The sequence below is a fragment of the Biomphalaria glabrata genome, chromosome 12 (assembly GCF_947242115.1).
Source record: "Biomphalaria glabrata chromosome 12, xgBioGlab47.1, whole genome shotgun sequence".
NCBI lineage: Eukaryota > Metazoa > Mollusca > Gastropoda > Planorbidae > Biomphalaria > Biomphalaria glabrata.
Window position 1 is genome coordinate 33,223,072 of NC_074722.1, and position 20,376 is coordinate 33,243,447.

At 38.6% G+C, this 20,376-nt stretch overlaps 2 protein-coding genes and 1 long non-coding RNA gene across 6 annotated transcripts; 1 reads left to right on the forward strand and 2 right to left on the reverse strand.

Annotated features, from left to right (window-relative positions):
- Nucleotides 1-64: 64 nt before the first annotated feature.
- LOC106066716 (uncharacterized) lies at nucleotides 65-7,877 on the forward strand. Of its 3 annotated transcripts, none has more exons than XM_056006129.1 (2): nucleotides 65-360; nucleotides 5,014-7,877. In XM_056006129.1, exons 1-2 carry the CDS (start codon nucleotides 306-308, stop codon nucleotides 6,054-6,056), a joined length of 1,098 nt encoding a protein of 365 aa, XP_055862104.1. In that variant the 5' UTR covers nucleotides 65-305; the 3' UTR covers nucleotides 6,057-7,877. The 3 variants fall into 3 exon arrangements, with proteins under 3 accessions (XP_055862104.1, XP_055862105.1, XP_013081246.2); XM_056006130.1 differs by lacking the exon at nucleotides 65-360 and adding an exon at nucleotides 2,202-2,301 and having other exon boundaries at nucleotides 5,013-7,877; XM_013225792.2 differs by lacking the exon at nucleotides 65-360 and adding an exon at nucleotides 4,474-4,644.
- A 75-nt stretch (nucleotides 7,878-7,952) lies between these two features.
- LOC106066717 (uncharacterized) lies at nucleotides 7,953-15,265 on the reverse strand. Its single transcript, XM_056006147.1, has 4 exons — nucleotides 15,063-15,265; nucleotides 12,672-12,824; nucleotides 10,951-11,184; nucleotides 7,953-9,033 (listed from the first exon to the last, which is right to left on the reverse strand). The coding sequence occupies exons 1-4, from the start codon at nucleotides 15,202-15,204 to the stop codon at nucleotides 8,807-8,809; spliced, it is 756 nt and encodes a 251-aa protein (XP_055862122.1). The 5' UTR covers nucleotides 15,205-15,265; the 3' UTR covers nucleotides 7,953-8,806.
- A 172-nt stretch (nucleotides 15,266-15,437) lies between these two features.
- On the reverse strand, nucleotides 15,438-20,376 carry LOC106066715 (uncharacterized). Of its 2 annotated transcripts, none has more exons than XR_008774041.1 (4): nucleotides 20,250-20,376; nucleotides 19,666-19,877; nucleotides 17,963-18,061; nucleotides 15,438-16,297 (listed from the first exon to the last, which is right to left on the reverse strand). It is a non-coding gene; the product is annotated as an uncharacterized LOC106066715 (long non-coding RNA). The 2 variants fall into 2 exon arrangements; XR_008774042.1 differs by having other exon boundaries at nucleotides 19,965-20,337.

Sequence of the window (20,376 nt, forward strand, 5' to 3'; positions counted from 1 at the left end):
ATCTTAATCCTGTAAGGCTTTAACACATTGTTTTGTCATTGTAGAAACTAAAGGCTCTACCCACAGACCGACATGATCGTGGTTGTACTGTGAGAAAGTTAGTGGTTCCGCTTGATAAGAGTTTCTGGCAAGTCTCAGGTATGTGTAATTGTGTACTATCATTCTCCCTAGCTCTAAAGCAAATCCCTGTCGATGTGTTACAACTGTGTACTACTCTCCTAGTGTATGTTGGTGTGTTTACACACTATGAGGATATTAGCGAGATTGTATTTGATAATATTTAAAGATCTCTACTGAATGTTAAAATGGCGCTTCCTTCATCAAACGCTTTAACATTTAACGCAAAGGAACTATCAGCAGGTAATAGAAAACATTATGACATAAACATTTGTAAGAGTTTAAAGATTAGCCAGATTTCTTCTTAATGTATCTTTGCTTAATGCATTGCTCTCAGATACTGCGCAGGCCAACGACTTTTAAAGTTTGAACAAAATCATTTAACTCTTTCTCTCCGTAATTATTTTTCCACATTTTAAAGGAATTCTTCATTTTGCGCAATACTATTTCACTCCCCTGTTATGATTGGGCTTCAATAGCTTTGTTGTTTGTTATCAGAAACTGTTGTATTTGGTATATAATTAAAGGGAAATGCTGGCTCTTTTTTATATAATTCTAAGTCAAGTTAAAAAATTAAATGTTAATTTAATATAATTAGGTCAAATCAACGATGGTATCGTCGAGAGAGAGCGAGAGAGAGAGAACGAGAGAGAGCGAGAGAGAAAGAGAGAGAGCGAGAGAGAGGAGAGAGAGAGCGAGAGAGAGGAGAGAGAGAACGAGAGAGAGAGAGAGGAGAGCGAGAGAGCGAGAGAGAGAGAGGAGAGAGAGCGAGAGAGAGAGAGAGGAGAGAGAGCGAGAGAGAGCGAGAGAGAGAGAGAGAGCGAAAAAGAGAGAGGAGAGAGAGAGAGAGGAGAGAGATAGAGAGAGAAAGGAGAGAGAGCGAGAGAGAAAGTGAGAGAGAGAGAGCGAGAGAGAGAGAGGAGAGAGAGAGAGGAGAGAGAGGAGAGAGAGAGCGAGAGAGAGAGAGGAGAGAGAGCGAGAGAGAGGAGAGAGAGGAGAGAGAGAGAGAGCGAGAGAGAGAGAGAGCGAGAGAGAGTGAGAGAGAGAGCGAGAGAGAGAGAGGAGAGAGAGAGAGGAGAGAGAGAGGAGAGCGAGAGAGAGAGAGGAGAGAAAGAGTGAGAGAGAGAGAGCGAGAGAGAGAGAGGAGAGAGAGAGAGGAGAGAGAGAGGAGAGAGAGAGCGAGAGAGAGAGAGGAGAGAGAGGAGAGAGAGCGAGAGAGAGTGAGAGAGAGAGAGCGAGAGAGAGAGGAGAGAGAGGAGAGAGAGCGAGAGAGTGAGAGAGAGAGAGCGAGAGAGAGAGAGGAGAGAGAGGAGAGAGAGCGAGAGAGAGGAGAGAGAGGAGAGAGAGAGAGAGCGAGAGAGAGAGAGAGAGAAAGAGAGAGAGAGAGAGATATAGAAAGCGTTGCTGATCTCTCCGACAGCTAAGTTCTAGAAAGCTGTGAACTTATGGACCGGAGGATTTCCAGCTACCCGTCGCCTCAGCGTGGCCCTCCGGTGGAAACATCCAGAGGTGGATCTGGACAGGCTAAGAACGAGTAGCGAACCAGGCCTTCTAGCAGGTCTCCCTGGGTGAGCTTTTGTTTTTTTTATCTCACTCGGGGTGGGGATGGAACAAGTAACCTGCAACCCAGTCCAAAAAGTCCGCCACGCCGTTCCACAAAAGGGGCCGTCATCAGTGACCCGTTGGCTGGAGTGGCGGCCCTTGCACGGAACAGTGGCGGTTACAGTATAGGAATATGAGACAAGCTCCCCGCAGTTAGCGCTGTTTCCGGCCACTTATAGCGAGTGGGCCAGGACCGGTTACGGCGCGCTGTGTACACGGCACGGCCCGGTTTTACCAGTCAGTCAACCAATATGGCCGCCTACCGTTGGGTGCCCTCAGACAGGACAGGGGTGAAGAACCCAATGTCCAGGCCTGGTGGTTGGATAAAAGCCTTTCTAACCATCAACGGGATAATGGCGCCTCCGGCGCCGATTCCCTACTGGACTTCATCGAAAGTGAACTTATGGAATGTTAAACAACCGGGGTCCCAACCTAATTATCTTCAACTCTGAATCTTCTTAAGGAACATACGAAAAATGTAAAACAAATCATTTCAATTAATTTTTTTTCCTAGCAGATAATAAGAATGAGAAAGACAGTGATGGCATTCTGTTGCAACAGATGTTTGATGCAAGCATTTACGATAATTTAGACGTACACCTAGATGGCTAGATCTATTTTATTTTAACAAAGCTTATATCAACTCACTCTGTCCGTCAGTCTGGTAAAAAGTTTGTACACGTTATTTCTCCCACACCTAATCTCGGATCAAGCTGTAATTTTGCACAATTATTTCTTTTACCTGACTACACAAGAATTAAAAAAAAAACATTTAGATAATTAGCTATAGGTAATTAATTATTTTGTATGGTTTCTTGAATAAGGGAAAGAAATCGTACTTGACAGATGTGGTGGTTTAAGTTTAATTAGTGCCCTTAAGGACTCTTATGCCCTGGATGACATTTTTATGCATTTAAAAACGATCATGTAAATATTCACCAAGATACACCCCTTCTTCCCTCCCCCTTTCACAACTGGTCCAGACAAGTGATAGGATCATAGCAGCATTGAGAAAGCATGACAAAAACAATTGGTAAACAATATTTTTAATAGCACAGGTTTATTATGTCTAGGTAAATCATGTCTAATGCTACGATAGCACTGTAGACTATTTTATATAATTACACTTAATATAAGCTTTATTTTTTTGTTTTTTTTTTGGTTTTGTTTGTTTTTTTATATTTTTTTTTTTTTACGTTTTTCTTGTTATTATTATGATTTATAATACAATGCGTCGAATGAAGTTTTATATTGCGTGGTAACTGGTAGGCCAATTTCTAGAGTGGTGACGTCTTTGGGGAAACCGCATCTAATCTAGACCAATCGTTACCTGTTGTCAGTGGAGATCAATAGCTGTTTAACGCGTCACAGGTCTATACCACTTCCTCAATGTTGTTGACCACCCTGGCAGCTCAGCGGTACGTGACGTTTTGGCGCCGCCGTTTTGGCGAGGCCGTTTTGGCCCCGCCGTTTTGGCGACGGGACGTTTTGGCGCGAGCCGTTTTGGCGACGGGACGTTTTGGCGCGAGATATCATTTGACGATAATTTAATAAGCACGTAGTTTTTTTTATGAACCCTTGAATTCCAGCGACTTAGGCAAATAACCATGGTGTCTATGTATACTTAACTTAAAGTATTTTGAGAAACATGGTACATGTATTATTTTTTTTTCTTATTATTAGCAAGTGTTTGGTATGTATAGCTGGAGATACCATACAGTCATTAAATAAACCAATGTTAATGTAAACAAATAATTGCATCAATTTTTTGTCTATCATCGTTTCATTTTGTTTTTAATTTTAAAGTAATATCTTAAAAAACTTTCTTGAAAATAAATATGTGCCTCTTAATAAACACACATACACAAGCCAAAATGTTTATTAAAGGAAATGATGTGAAAATCAAACACACATTTACATTTATTTCGTGAAAAATGTCTTAACACAAACACTCATGCAAAACATAGATATGAATAATTCTTTTAAAAGAAATAATACAATAAACGTACATAATGTATTTCGCGCCAAAACGTCCCGTCGCCAAAACGGCTCGCGCCAAAACGTCCTTCGCGCCAAAACGGCGGGGCCAAAACGTCCTGCTTCGCAGCTCAGTGTCCATCCATGCGTGAAGAGAAATCAACAACGCTCTCGCTAAGGCTTACAGCACTTTTTGGTCGCCTAACACTGAGAGTATGGCGGAATACGTCTCTTCGCCTAGCTACAAAAATCCATGTTTATAAAGCAGTGGTTTACATCACACTTTTGTTTGGCTGGTAGCTCTATCTAAACTAAGGCATCTAAGGCTCCTCAAAAGCTTCCATCCAATGTGCCTTCGGTCCATAAAGGGGATACGTTGGCAAGACATTACATATAACCACGTTCTGTAACTTCTGTTTGTAGGCCGGTGTGGACGGTATAAAAGGCGCTTATTTCCCTTTGACAGCTGCGCTGGGTCGGACACTTAGCCCTCATAGGAGATGAACGCATGCTAAAGGCGGTCTTCTTTGGCGAGCTTAAAGGAGGACGGCGTAACAGGAGACCGCCCTCAAGCGCTACAAAGATCAACTCAGGCGACAATTTGCCCTCACTGTCATAGAGAAAAAGTAGCTGGCAGCAGATGGAGAGCTCTTAGACACACATTTGAGACAACAAGAAAAACCTTGTTGGAGACAAGCGCAGAAGACACAAAAAAAAAAGTTACCCAGTGGATAACGGCTGATGCAGGCATCAGGTGTGGAAAAAAAACAATATGCAGGTCGCAACTGGGTTTGCATTGATATGTGAAACATTGCTCTCATCTTTTATCTTTAGAATCGAAGACCTTGCCATTTTATAAAGTACTAAGGATAGAGCTCCCAGACTCAGAAGACGATGCGCAAAAATGTTCTTGAATCCGATTTCCACCATCGCTCATGTCTTGTGCTGGTGAGTGGTATCTATCGCTTAGCTACATAATGGATACTGCTCGAGTTTGGACATTAACATTTTAAAGCGTAATCTTTGCTAAAAAAAAAAAAGGAGAAAAGTTTTCATTTTGATCGTAACTATTTTTACATCATTTGGACCAAATTTCGTGAGGAACGTAAAGTTTAAGTACCACTAACCCCAAGGGGCTTTTAAAAATTTTGTGTTACGCAAACGCCTTTCATTATTTATTAATATAGATTTTATTCAAATTTTTCATAAAATTATATATTAACCTTGTCTATTTTAATGTTTATTAAATTCATTATTCGAAATGCTTTGATATGCCATGATACGACTTATTGATGCGTGTTCTGTTTATTGAATTAGGTCAACATGAAACTCAAATCTCTGAGGCTGGAGAAATTAATCTTCACAAGCACTTTAAACACTGCACGAAGAATCCAAAGCATGAAAATTTCATCCCTGTGGATACATTCTCTCTTGAACATCTTCCAGACGACTGCAGGGACGAAGAGCTGTATGACTGTGTCAAGATTCTAGCTGATCTGACTGTCAGAATACTTGTTCGCGTGACAAGTCCCAACAGACCGGATGTCTGGCCAGGCACCAACACACCTTACCCACTTCATGACCTTCGCGGAAGCAACGAACTAAAAACCGGAACTGGAAGGTTGTGGATGGTGAGTACTTTTACTCAAGAGCAAGAAGAGAGAAGGGCATCAAGCATTACAAGTTGCCCTTGCAGCAAGTGCAGGCATTCCTCTAACCCTAGCAAAATCTGGGGAGAGTTTTACGTTGTCACGGCCACGCACGTGGTATTCGACGAGACCGAGGCCAAAGAGACTTCCTGCCGGTTGTTTTACAATGGCGAGACTTGCCCACGAGTAATCATCGACGGCTTCGACGCGTATTTCGACAAAGCCTTAGAGTACGACCGCTGTTGGCTGAGATGCGCCACGTGTGACCTGGAGCTGGTGCAGGTGGTCCAGGAAAAGATTAAGAGCTTCGACACACTGTGGGAGAAGCTGCAGGAGAAATTTGAGCCCTCCAGAGACGAGCACAAGCTGGCGATCGTGGTGTCCCATCCTCATGGGTGCTCTAAGCAGATCAGTGTAGGTCAGTGGGTGGACAAATACAACGTGGCCGGGGATTACAAGGAAAGTAAGTTTACCTACACAACTTGCACATGTCCTGGAAGTAGCGGGGCCATGGTGTACTTCCTGGGCTACAGCGGAGGGAAGTACTGGCTCCATCTCCATTTCGGAGGCCTAAACGCAGAGCTCAATCATAGCGGTGTTGGTTTTGATGTGGCTAAAAATTATGATAATGTAGAAGAATATGACCTGGAGAATCTTTCAGACGAAGCAGTTGACGATATAATGAATAAATTGCTTTTCGAATCAGATTAAAGAAAATGCACAGGGTTGGTAGTATACATCAAATTATAAGCCTAAGCACCAACAGATAACGTAATTACTAACCTTTTGTGCATATTTTGATAATTGCCAGAATAGTAAAAAATTATTTAAAATTCTTCGCTGAATTCGGGCATTGTACCAAAGCACATGCAGGCACTTACCTTCCCTTTCTGACAAAACTTATGGCGCACTTTGTGTTAGCGCCAATTCTTTCCAATCTGGAACTGTACTGTCTCTTGCAAGAATTTCAATAAGCAGAAGCACAAAAGAGACAGCGGGTGTCATGGTACTAAATGGTTTACTGCGCAGCTCCGACTCAGGCCACATGCTGGACTTCCATGCTGGACGTCCTTAGCTTTTGACACGCTAGACCTCATCATCATGATGGCCAGATCCTCTGTCATTTTTGGTTTCGCAGGAGTCATTTTAATGTGGCTAGGATCCGCTTGACGGAATGCACCCAAAGAGTTGTGGTTAACGGGACGGTGCCAACAAACCTACTCTTAAAGTACGAAGTCCATCAAGGATCGGTTCTAGACCCATCTCTGCTGACTATGTACACGTACCCACTCAGCGTTGCCATGCAGCCAACCGGTATTTATACCACTTCTTTGGGCGACGACTCACAGTTGTACAATTCCTCAGTGGAACTATTGCCAGGAAGAGCAACAGGATTGTTTGGAAGAAGCTCAAGATGAACGAAGATACGACAGAAGTAACTAGAATTGGCACACGAAACAATACTACAAAAGTAGAATACAGTTTCACTATTCATCAGGAACTGTCAGATTTCTTCTCTCCAGGTAGTTCATAAACTTTGATGAAACTCTGTCTGGTGAAACTGTGTCTGGTGAAACTCTGTGTGGTGAAACTCTGTCTGGTGAAACTCTGATGAAACTCTGTCTGGTGAAACTGTGTCTGGTGAAACTCTGTCAGATGAAACTCCTTTAGTTATTATCACTCTCACACTAAGAATCCTATTATAAATTTTGTTTACCTCCACCCCAGCACACACAAAATAATAGAGTTCTACCTTACTGTTCAATTGTTTATATATATTTGTACACAAAAAAACAAGTATTTAGTCAATGTAGGCTTCTCATGACATTACTTTTATTACATAGTCAGAACTTTGTAGAACAGCTTGTAGACGGATACAAAATAAATATTTGAGATCTACTCTTGTTTTTATTTGCTGTGACTCTCTCTCTCTCTCTCACACACACACACACACACACACACACACAGAAAAAAAAATCTTAAGAAGCTAAATTTCTCCTTACTTCCAAACCGACATCTTCCCTCGTAAACAGCCCAACTCGTAGTCTTATTTTTATTTCGCATATTTACTGTTACATAATCATCCATCTTTAATTTTCGTTAACAAAGATACAAATATATCCCTTGTGATATCGCAAGTTTTCCACGACAAGTAAAATGTCAATAGTATACCATCTTTAACAAAAAATACCCCATTTCAGACCTTGCGATCTATAGGGCAGATGACTTAAAAGGTCATCTGTTTCTATGGCCAAAGGTTAACACGCAGGGTGTCATGTGACTAGCATAACGACCAGCCGCTTTTATTTTCCCCCAGCTATTAGAGTTGTTTGCACTCCGGGGCGTCCTTAAAATCTAGAAATTAAAAATCCCGAGACTTGAACGCGAGACTTCTAAAATTACAATTTAATGTCTTTCTATGTTTTATCAACATTCTAAAAATGTATGACTTGTATTGTTTCATTTCTCTTGGATATTTTCATCAAATGTAGGTTTAATATTCTTAAAATGTAGAATACATTAATAGCAAGTGTGACGATCACACTTTGCCGGGGATTATATTATCAAACTTGACAATTCAATGAAATGAAGAAAGAAACATCTCTCTGTATTTTCTTAAACTTCTTTAATAATACTTCTTCAACTTTCACATCAAATTAACTTCTCAGTTCAATAACAACTTGACTTGATACTTCATAAATAAAACTTAAAGATACATAAGACTTCACTTAGTATAACTTCAACTTCAACTAATAAAACTTTAACTAATGGACCCGCTAATATCACTTATAACTCTACCAAACCATTACTAATCGAGGGCAGAGCAAGGACCATCGCTCTACAAGAACTACTACTATGCGAGGACCCCGTCTAACTGACTTTCCCTTAATTTATACTTTCTTTGATCGTACGTTCCAGAATCATGGAACCTTCTCAGATAATTATTTTAGTAACTTTGACCTTCTAGAAGCTGACGTGTGCTATTTTTTTCCCTTAACCTCTTTCTTTGATCGGATACCTAAAATTAACTTGTTTACGCTGGACAGCACTGGTTTGACCTCGAGCTTCTAGAAACTGGTCGAAATAGGTCACAGACTCGACTCGTGACAAGGTCTTTTGGTGTTTCGGGTGTACAGAATACACAATCTTGTCGACGATTCTAAATTTTGATTTGTCTATTTAAAAAAAAAAGAGAGAATTTCAGTTTTAACTCTTTCTCTCCTAACTGGCGATACCAACGTTGAACCCATTAAATTTAATTAATTTTTGGGTTTTTAAACTTTAATTTGTGTTATATACAAAGGACATGCATTCTCCTATAATTCTATACCAAATATAACATTTCCTGGTTACATATATAAAAGTTATTGAAAAGTTTAATCATAACAGAGTAGTGAAACATAAATGAGCAAAATAAATAATTCCGTCGGAACGTGGAAAATAATTAAGGAGAGAAAGGGTTAATATTTAGTTTCAGATTGATGATTTTTCATCGATAATTTCTCATAGAGGTCTTCTTCAACGTTTTCAGTCTGAGCACTGCTTCTAAATTTGCTTTGGTCACTCCCAGCAGTGGTGAATGTGTCAAGTTTGAGCTGGACATCCCCTGTGTCCCCTCCACCTCCTAGAGCCATGTGTGTGTTGTTGAGCTGAAAGTGTTTCTTCACATTCAGATAGATTGAGCTACCTGGGGACAAAAAGAATATATAGGTCAATTCTTTGCCCAAAACATGACAAAGTTTCGCACTTTTAACCTTGGGTTCGATCTAATTTTAACATATTGTTTATATTAATAAATAGCCGTATATGACCCGCGGCCTGTGGGCCTTAGTTTGAGTATTACTGTTGTAGTATATTGGATTTCACAAGGTTGTCATTGCCGGAAGTGGTAATGGATGTAAGCACTTCACTACCTATTAAATGATTTCTAATGGCAAGCGTCTCAAATTGCCTCTGAAAACCAGTCCAACTCCTGGCCTTCACGTGTGGCTCATACATTGAGTCCGGCGGAACTGTTCTCACTAACAGGAGAAAGGGCAAAGGCGAGTAACTAGCGCCTAAACCAGCAAGCTTCGGGCAGGAGGGGCTCGTTAGACATGACTGGCTACCCACCTAGGAGAAGGAAAACTCTGAATTCAAACCTCTGTTGACTTACAGCTTTACCCAATCATGGGAAAGGCTTCGGGAGTCAACCCTGAGGAAAAATCTGAAGCTGGAGACCCTAATACAGTTTGCAGCATCCAGTAATACATCCTGGCAGAACCTGCGACGCCGACCCCAAACTGTATCGGCACTGCCTTTCCTTTGGATACATCAGCTGCGTGAAGAGGGTGGAACTGGTGCGCGGGCGACATCGTTCCGACCACAGCCAATGCCCAGGCATCGCGACTGAAGGAGGCCATACATAGATTCGGTTAACCCGATTTGTTAAAAAGTTTAAAGTTTCGTTCTTCAATAGGAGATAAATTTAGATTTTTTTTTATTTTAAGGGCCTTCGAGTTGTGAAACATTAAACATACACTACGCTCACCAACACGAAATAAGGAACATTTTTTTTTGCCAAGTTTTATCAAGATAGGTCAAAAGGTTTTGCTGATTTTGTGTTTACATTTAAATATTACACTGAACTATATCGGAATGAAACAAAAAATACGCCGAAATAAAAGTTGAAATGTAAAGTATGGACATTTCAATTGACAAAAAAAGTAAAGTTCCCCTTTCAGACCCTGTGGTCTATAGGGCAGATGATGTAAAGGTCATCTGTTTCTGTGGCCTACGGTTAACAAGGGTGTCATGTGGTCAGCACAACGACCAACCGCCTTTACTTTACCCTAACTAATGTAAGGTACCCATTAGAGCTGGGTGGACTCAGAGGCGCCCGAAGATCCCGAAATTAAAAATCCCAGTCTTCACCAGGATTCGAACCATGGTCCCCGGTTCGGAAGCCAAGCGTTTTACTGCTCAGCCACCGCGCCTTCAATTGACAAGAAGCAGTGAATTATTTTCAAAACGACTAAAACTAAAAAGAATCACAGTTAAATGAAAATAAGCTACATCAATTAACTAAGGTAAGGAGGCATATTAATAAAATCTAGATTTAGATGAAACCAATGTACTGAACAATTTAGTAAAAATGTACCAACACAGCTTTGTCCCTTTTATAAATATGGGGCATTGAACAATGAAGTAATACTGTACCATGTATCTCTGAAGAAAGTGTAAAACTGCCTTGCCTTCAGAGCTTTAAACAAATGTAATTAATTTGATTCAAGATAATCAACAGCTTACATTTAATGTAAGAAAGCATATAGGAGAAAAACAAAGCAGCGAAATAAATACAGTTGTTTCTGTTTCTTCATGTGTTATACAAATGTGTAGTTTTTACTGACAAAGTTTATCCTCGGCTTGATGCCACTCCTCACTTGATGCCTCCTGCGGCCCGCACCACCAGCACATTGCTAGCTACGCCACTGGCTCTCTGACTTTTTTTGCGTCTCCTAGTGAGTACTGTTGTCCCTGGCCTTAATACAACAGCACTCATCAATCAAATAGGCTTACCAAGTCAAAGTTCAGTTCTAAGATCTAGACAGCGACAAAAATTTACCTCTTTTGATACTTCTCTGTTCTTCTTCACTACAAGATGGCGATTGAACTCTTTGTTTCCGCTTTACGACTTTCCTTTCAGTCAAAGAAACTCGGAGCAGCAGACGATATAGTTTGCAAATGAGGCAGACGACAAGAAGAAGGATCAAGATGGTTGCCGACAAGCCGCCAATCAATACGAAGCTTACAAATGATGTCGATTCCAGTAGGTTGTTTTGTTTTTCGAGGACGAATTCTAAATAAATGTAGTTCAGTGACATTTAAGGTCAATCAAGGTATTTATGAAAGCTGGAGACTCTTAAAACAGATACAAATATTTTGGTCTACTTTATAGTTACAAAATGATTAATTGCTTATAGCTCATCTATTTTGTTGCAATAACTTTTGCACTGCACATGCCAACCTATATGGGGGTCGTTCGTAAATGACGTCACGCAAAAAAATGACCTTTTCGTGACCCCCCCTCCCCCCTTGTCACAAACTATCACAAATTCTCAGACCCCCCCCCCCCCACTCCCCCCCCCCCTCTGCGTCACGTCACAAAATATAAAAAAAATTATTTATTTCAAATTATTTATTTTTCATCAATTAATGAAATTAAAGTCTTTTATGCGAGCGATGTCACAGCTGATCTTTCGATAAATAAATTGAATTTAACTTTTTTCTCTATTTCATGTTGTTTTCCGGTTAGAGATTTGAATTTTCAAAAAAAAACGTTGACGTCGTTATTTTTCCCGGAAATTTAAGATTTTAGTATTTGTGAGAAGAACGTGAAATTCTCAGTCGGCAGTGCCAACATGATGTTTTCAGTTGAACTCCTCAAACAAGACTGAAATATCTCTATAGTTTCAATGCTTTTTATTTGAGAATAAAACTACCTGAGAAGTTCATGTTGAAATGAGTACCTAAAAAATGTTATTATTTTTCGAAGATTTTTGAAGATTAAAAAAAATATTTTATTTGTGTTTTTTTTTCTGAATTTTAAATTTGTGACGTCACAAAATCGCTACCTCCCCCCCTTCCCCCTTGTCAAAAAGTGTCACATTTTCTCAAACCCCCCCCCCCCCTAGAGCGTGACGTCATTTACGAACGACCCCCCTATCTGTAGCTTCCACATATGCTTTATAAAGGAGAATTTTTATTTTTTTTAACCTACTCATTTGTTTTGTTAAACGTACGAAGAATTATCTAGCTGATATGGTGAATTGTAACAAAGTCTACCTTCAAAGTAAAAAAAAGTACTAAAAAGAGCATATTACACTGTAGTCATAGGGGGTCGCGGTGGCTGAGCGGTTTGCCTGGCTTCCGATTTTGGGATTTCGAATTTCGGGATTTTTAGTACCTGACTTGCGTTGAGGAAAGTAAAGTCGGTTGGCCTTTGTGCTGGCCACATCACACCCTGATCATTAAAGAAACAGATGACCTTAACATCATCTGCCCTATAGACCCGTAGACCGCAAGGTCTGAAAGGGGAACTTAACTCCTCTTATGCCACCCAGTTGTTAGAAAGACTGAGTGAGTAGGTATAAGGTTTGAAAAAACACAGAGCGAGATTGGGGATCTGCAAGCTATTATCGCCATATTTCAATTTTATTGTCTAGTACTTACTGAAGGAAGAAAGGAAATGGTCGGATTTTTCCCATTCTCTTTTAACGGAAGTTGTTATTAACCTCCTTTTATAAATATTTATTTCAAAGGAAAGCCAAATCTTTAATGTTATACCTTGGCTCCTCAGGAGATCCTCATGCTTAGAAAGGGAATAGCCCAACGACCTGTTGTATCTGGTGTCACAATCAAAAATACAATCGCAACTACTTTTACATACGATGTTGGGCCGCTCATCAGTCTTCTCATTAGTCTCATAACAAATTTTCTCTGGTTGATATAAAAAAAAAACATTTTTTTTGAAAAAAAGAGTTTCCACTTATGAGTGACATAAATAAAATCTAAACTATCTGAATGCTTTATCAAACTAGGAATGGTCTGCGCAATGTTCTTACATCAGAGCCAAAGTAAATGTGTTGACGAGCTGGAGTGGTGGATTTCAACAAATGCGCCCTAAGCTTATACTTATAGGAGAAAACCCCTTGGGTACGATAGCTAAAGAAAGAATTAGTCAATTAATAAGAAATAATAAGAGGGGAGGTGGGGAGAACAAGTGGGTATTCACACGACGCTATGGATGGCTGCGCGCTGGACTATCAAACCCCGCCCGAGCCATCCCCCTTCGTTTTACGGGAGGTTTGGACTAAAAAGTAAACTATCTTCAACTCTGAAGGAACATCCGAAACATGTAAAACATTTTACAAACAAACACTAAATAGGAGGGCCGGACTTAAGCATTGTGGGGCCCTATTCGAAACGGATTTCGGGGGGCCAGGTTAGGGTAGTGAAGCGGACAATAAGTGAAATTTAAGAGTTTGTATTAGAAAATAAATTCGTCTATGCATTTCATTCATTCTTTACTACGTACAAAATTACTTTACGAGCCTTGCGCGTAGCAACGTCATACAGTATATCATGATAATTCTGTTTTCTACATAGATCACGCTCAATAGCAAGAATTACCAAATGTTTCAATCTATCTTTGAGAATTGTTGACCTCAAGTAATTCTTCATTAGTTTGAGGCGCTAGAAGCTTCTTTCACCAGATTACACAATTTCGAGAGATTTCCAGGAGTTCCTGGTAAATCGACAGGAGGGCGCGGGAAATCTGTTTTAAGTTATAAAATGGTTTAATTTAATAATTTATACACCTTGAATTAGCGCGGGTCCTGTGAAAGTGCGGATCCTTTGAAAGTGGCGGCCTACTGTGGTCGCATAGGTTGCGGTGACCAAAGACCGGCCCTGCAAAATAGCGGCATATGCTACGCCGCCGGTCGACTAGAATATATAATTCTCTTCTTCGCTCAAGAGTTTGGACGAGAAGAAGAAGTAAATGAAAGATCACTCTTTTATTTCTGCGGATAGAGTTATCCCACGAACTATACGAGCTTTGCGTGTAGCGAATTCATACAGTATATCATAAAAATTCTATTTCCTACATAGATCACGCTCAATATCAAGAATTACCAAATGCTTCAAACTATCTTCGAGAATTGTTGACCTCAAGTAATTCTTCATTGGTTTGAGGCGCGAGAAGCTTCTTTCACCAGATTTCACATTTACGGGTATTGCATAATGCGTTTTTTGTATCGCGCGTATGATTGGCGTTTTCCATATTGAATGACAATTTTTGTCTATACATTTCATGAGATTTTTATGAGTTTTCAAAAGATTTTAATAATTTTCTGGACATTTTCGTATATTTCGCAATTTCAGAAGATTTCCAGGTAAGTCAGAAGGCCGCGGGAAATCTGTTATAAGTTATAAAATGGTTTAATTTAATAATTTACACATAGAATTATCGCGGGTCCCATGAAAGTGCGGGTCCCACTGCGGTCGAATAGGTTGCAGTGGCCTAAGGCCGGCCCTGCAAAATAGCGGCGTATGCTATGCCGTGGGTCTACTAGAATCTTCTAAACTAGTTATTCATAATTTTTTCCGCCATAAATACAAAATCTCTAATAGAATCACAAAACTCTTTCGCTTTTGATACAAAGCATTAGGCAACAGTAATCTTTCACTACAGCGTCTTTGACCTTGTTTATTTTGTTTATTTATTTCCAAATCTCTTCCGGTCTCATTCTTTCTTTTTTCTTAAGGTTCCCCTATGTCGCCACCACATTTCTCTATATCGCTCTGTCTTCTTTTTCTCTCTTATTGAATATTTGTATTGCTTGGAGAACGTAAATGGATCTTTAGGATGGCTGCCTGATCGTGCGGTTTGAGCGCTGGACTGTTGTTCGGATTTATCGATGGTCGAGGGTTCAAATCCTGCCCGCTCCCAACCCCCGTCGTCCTGCGGGAGGTTTGGACTGGGAAATAAACTATCTTCAACTCTGAAGGAACATCCGAAACATGTAAAACATTTTACAAACAAACATTTTACATTTTTAAAAATTGTCATAGAAGATCAGGTTGCGGTGTTTAACGTTTAGTGTGAACATTCTCAATATACAAAAAAAATAATTTTAATTATGAGATGTAACAAAACTAACAAAACCAATGTACCGTCGTAGAAATGAATGGAGCAAAACTCTCTGGGTTCATGGGTGTATATGATGAGCTGATTTACTGATGCCCTCAATCTGCATCGGATGTCTAGTGTATTATCCCTCAACATTAAGATATTGTGACGATCACATTCAATCATGTGTATCCCATTCCAAAAATAGAATCGGAAATTTTTTATAGAGTCTGCAAAAAATATAAAATCAAGCAATGAGACGGCAAATGTTGGTCACCTTCAGTCATAATAATAATTTAATGTCTATAACGCTACTAACAATAAAAATGTAGGCTCCAGGAGCAATGAGAAGTAGAAGACGTGATCACGAGAGTTCAAAAGACTAATCTAAACAGTTTTGAACAGATAGGTCTTAATGTAGTGAAGCCTGTTGTCTGAGTAATTACATATGACGTTATGTCATTGTGGAATCATGACATTATTTCTAAAAAAATTCGTTTTTAATTAATAATACGCCATAAGCATAAAATGTTGTCAATGCATATCAGATATTTAAACTATGTTTTACATTATAACATTAGCGTAGGCACAATTACTTCTATTTATTTACGAAAATATTTTACGTGTGGAGGTCGCCGTATAGTGAGAAAGTGTAGGATCGCCGAGCTAAAAAGTTTGAGAACCACTGATGTACATGAAGATGTAGATTCAAATGTAGATGAAGTTGAAGTTGTAGATGTAGACAAAAATGTAAATGAAGATGAGAATGTGAGTTCGATGAAAATGTAGATGAAGATGCGGATGAAGATATGAGAAAAAGATGAAAGGCTTAATTTTAAGCGACGTGGCCGCCTAAGTTAAAGGCTTAATGGTTACGCCTTGAGTAAAATATTCTCTGACTTGAAAACATCTACTTCCTCAACGTATCGTTGGGACAACGTTATCTACGAACTACTTTAGGAACACCCGCCCATATCGTATGAGCATTTAATGCTATCATGCAAGTCTTTTACCATCTTTAGAAGTTATTTTGACATTTTTTGCATGTTTACATATTTGCATGTTTACATATTTGCCTGTTTAAATATTTGCCCACTTTGTTACTTGCCATCATGTCTTAGGGTTAATCTTAGCCCTGATAATTGCAAAGGAGTTAAAAACTGCAAATGAAGCATGGTTATGTTCCCTGTACATGTGTCATCGTTGTCATCTAGTACTAGCTCAGGGCTCAGCGAAGGAAATGATGTCACCAACAATTCATTCGTTCTGTCGCTAACTCCTGCACAAACAAAATGCCAAAAAAAAAAAAAAAATACTTTTTTAACAACAAAATTAATATAAAGTTGTATCAATGAGTTTGGATCATTCATGCCGTTAAGTTTGTGATAGATCTAGACTAACAATAATAAATCTGTATGGTTAGACATATTTTTTTTGTTTACTACTTCTTCATGTGTTCAGCTTTCTCAATACTCTATGATCCTATCACTTGTCTGGAAGTCTGGACCAGTTGGAAAGGGGTGGGGGAGAAAGAATGGGGTATTAGGGTGATCGCTTTTAAATTTATTATTTTAAAAAAAGCCTTCTCTGCTATCGAAAAGCGTATGAATAAGGAAGATTGTATACATATCTAATGTTTCTATTTCATGTTTGTGTTCACTAAGTCTCAGACAAAGACCTATAAAGGGGACTTATTCAGCTTATACCACCACTTCAGTCAAATACAATTTCTTTCCTTTGTTCGAGATACCAAACAAAATAATTGATTTACAATAGTTAATTAACTAATTAATTAATTATTTTTTTTATTGATTTTTGTGTTATCAGGTGAAAAAAAAAATTCAGCTTGTTCCGAGATTGGGTGTGGGAGAAATAACGTGTACAGACTTTTTACCAGACAGACAAAGTGAGATAATATCAGCTTTGGAAAATAAGAAATATAGCAATATTTCAAGTGTATCCGGTGTCCAGCACTGTAGGATCTCACTCAGTGCTCAAAAGTCCTCAAGGGCTCTAACTCAGCTCAGTTGGAGAAATGACGTGTAAAACTCTTTTACCAGACAGACAGACAGAATGAGTTGATATAAATTTTTATTAATTACAAGAAAAGAAACCATCTTTTATTGATTTTGCAACACACAAAAAAACGAAAAGAAATTGTCAACAGTATAGATTTGGTTTTCAAACAAAACGACAATTCTGAAATATGATCATCGTAATCATTGACACGAGTCTTTAACGCTTTCTCTCCGTAATTATTTACCACATTCTGGTGGAATCAACGCTGGTATCGTCAGTTAGGAGAGAAAGAGTTAAGAAGTGGTACCAGAGAAGGCTAACCCCATCGTTCAAGCTTGTATATTACTGACCCCCAAAATATTCCACTCAAAATGCAAGCTCTATGGTAAACTCCCTGAAGTGGTTAACTACTGCTCATCTAAGATAAATAACAAATTGATTATTTCACCCTGCACTGTTAGCCTAAGTTTTCTTATAAGATAAATTCATGATTTTTATTTTTTTTTTATTAAAGAATATTAGTCCATGCGGGTAGTGTGTGACTAATGCAAACTGCACACCTGCGTTCTGATTGAAATGTTGAAAATAATAAGAAATGTAAGACAATATTTAATAAAACTCAATTCCTATGTTTAAATTACTCTTATTTAAAGCGAATTTTAATCACCCAAGCCGGATGACTCCTGGCACATACTCAAACCCATTTTAAGAGCCATTTTTAATATCCCACATACATTTTAACAATAATTACACGTCTTTTCACTCTGGCAATCTGGAGTAGTCCGTTCTAGCTAAGACCGCTGACGACAACGCCGCTTATCTTGCATCATTCACAAAGCCACCAACCAATCATTTTCTTCTCACCGTCACCATAGATACATACACAAACACTGACACACACTCCATAACACATAACCGTACTAACCTGAATTGCATTGGTCATCTTCCAAACATCTATTGTGAATACATGTACACTTATGTTCACAGTGGTTCCCAAACCATCCTAGGTCACGGTCCTCAGTTCCTTTACGAAGACAAAAACAACAAAATAAGAAAGAAATTTGTTTTTTTAAAAGTAACAATACTTTTTAGATCTGATGGAGGCCTTTGGATGTAATGATACATCAGGACGTAAAAAGTACACATGTTGGAGTTTACTATGTAGTATTTTGTATGACAGGAATTATTTAACTTAGCGATACATTTGTAAAAAAAAATGTTTGACAAAACATCTAAAATCATTTGCATAAATGTGTTAAAAATATAGTAAATAGTCTTCTCCTTTACTAAATAGCCTCCCGTGTTTTTATTATTAATATTGAATAGTTGTAAAAGTGTGTGTGTGGGGGGGGGGGGGGGGTATGAAAAAACTTGCACACTTGATTTTAAGAATTAGATTTTTCGCTTTAAGAAAAGAAAAAAGTAGCCGTTACATAAGAACTTTGAATGGTCTAAATTAAAATAGACCATTCTTAGCAGATCTCTGCTAGTGTTGATATCGAGTAGACCATTCTAAGCAGATCTCTGCTAGTGTTGATATAGAGTAGACCATTCTAAGCAGATCTCTGCTAGTGTTGATATCGAGTAGACCATTCTAAGCAGATCTCTGCTAGTGTTGATATCGAGTAGACCATACTAAGCAGATCTCTGCTAGTGTTGATATCGAGTAGACCATTCTAAGCAGATCTCTGCTAGTGTTGATATCAAGTAGACCATTCTAAGCAGATCTCTGCTAGTGTAGATATCGAGTAGACCATTCTAAGCAAATCTCTGCCAGTGTTGATATCGAGTAGACCATTCTAAGCAAATCTCTGCCAGTGTTGATATCGAGTAGACCATTCTAAGCAAATCTCTGCCAGTGTTGATATCGAGTAGACCATTCTAAGCAGATCTCTGCCAGTGTTGATATCGAGTAGACCATTCTAAGCAAATCTCTGCTAGTGTTGATATCGAGTAGACCATTCTAAGCAGATCTCTGCTAGTGTTGATATCGAGTAGACCATTCTAAGCAGTTCTCTGCTAGTGTTGATATAGAGTAGACCATTCTAAGCAGATCTCTGCTAGTGTTGATATCGAGTAGACCATTCTAAGCAGATCTCTGCTAGTGTTGATATCGAGTAGACCATTCTAAGCAGATCTCTGCCAGTGTTGATATCGAGTAGACCATTCTAAGCAGATCTCTGCCAGTGTTGATATCGAGTAGACCATTCTAAGCAGATCTCTGCTAGTGTTGATATCGAGTAGACCATTCTAAGCAGATCTCTGCTAGTGTTGATATCGAGTAGACCATTCTAAGCAAATCTCTGCCAGTGTTGATATCGAGTAGACCATTCTAAGCAAATCTCTGCCAGTGTTGATATCGAGTAGACCATTCTAAGCAAATCTCTGCTAGTGTTGATATCGAGTAGACCATTCTAAGCAAATCTCTGCTAGTGTTGATATCGAGTAGACCATTCTAAGCAGATCTCTGCTAGTGTTGATATCGAGTAGACCATTCTAAGCAAATCTCTGCCAGTGTTGATATCGAGAAGACCACCATTTGTTTTGAATCTCATTGATTTCTTTTTTTAAAACGTTTATTCCTTCTAAATACCATTTTTTGTTTCGTATAAAAAAAAAAGAACTTACCTCCCACGCCTATGAAAAAGAGATATAGAAACAAGACTTTATGTTGTATCCCCATTGTATAACAGCTTGCAGTGGCGAAGAATGAAACTTTCGAGACAGGATTGCTGTCATAAAATACACTTTTTTTTCTTTAATAGAGAAGTTTATTCACAAACGAAACCAACTGAAGTAGTGCTAGCGTTTAGGCTTTTTAGAACTTGTATTATCTTAAGCTGTCAAATAAATAAATAAATAAATAAATATATATATATATAATTTGTATCTTTATTTTTTTTTCTATGCGAAAAAAATGCACTGACAAAATTAGATTTAATATTTCAAATCTGGCTAAGATGAAGATTTCCTTGGAGGGCTTGAAAATTTAAAAACCAAAATTCTATTTTAAATCACTGTTAGAAATATTAACTAAATCTTGATGAGAAGCCTATATTTTATAATTCAAGAGTTTTGGCGCAAGCCTAAAAACTAGATACTCAAGCTAAAATTAAAAAAAAAAAAAACATCGTTAATAAATTTTATTTTATAATGAATCTATCTGGTGCTAGATTTTTAAGCCTAAAAGACGCTCTGCTTCTCAATGTAACCTCAAAATGAGATGAAATTTTGTTCCATGAAATTGAGTAACATTATTAGTGAACGAAACTGTAATGACAAGGTGACACATCTTCCTGTCAAAATACTTGTATTAATTTGTGACTAAAATAAAGTGGT

Bases quoted from the DNA above. Each gene is read 5' to 3' on its own strand.
- LOC106066716 (XM_056006129.1), top strand. From the start codon at position 306: ATGGCGCTTCCTTCATCAAACGCTTTAACATTTAACGCAAAGGAACTA. The intron at 361-5,013 runs GTAATAGAAAAC...TTATTGAATTAG, and splicing joins CGCAAAGGAACTATCAGCAG to GTCAACATGAAACTCAAATC.
- LOC106066717 (XM_056006147.1), bottom strand. From the start codon at position 15,204: ATGATTGAATGTGATCGTCACAATATCTTAATGTTGAGGGATAATACA. The intron at 12,825-15,062 runs GTACATTGGTTT...TATATCAACCAG, and splicing joins CTCCATTCATTTCTACGACG to AGAAAATTTGTTATGAGACT. The intron at 9,034-10,950 runs GTAAATTTTTGT...TTTTGTCCCCAG, and splicing joins ACAGAGAAGTATCAAAAGAG to GTAGCTCAATCTATCTGAAT.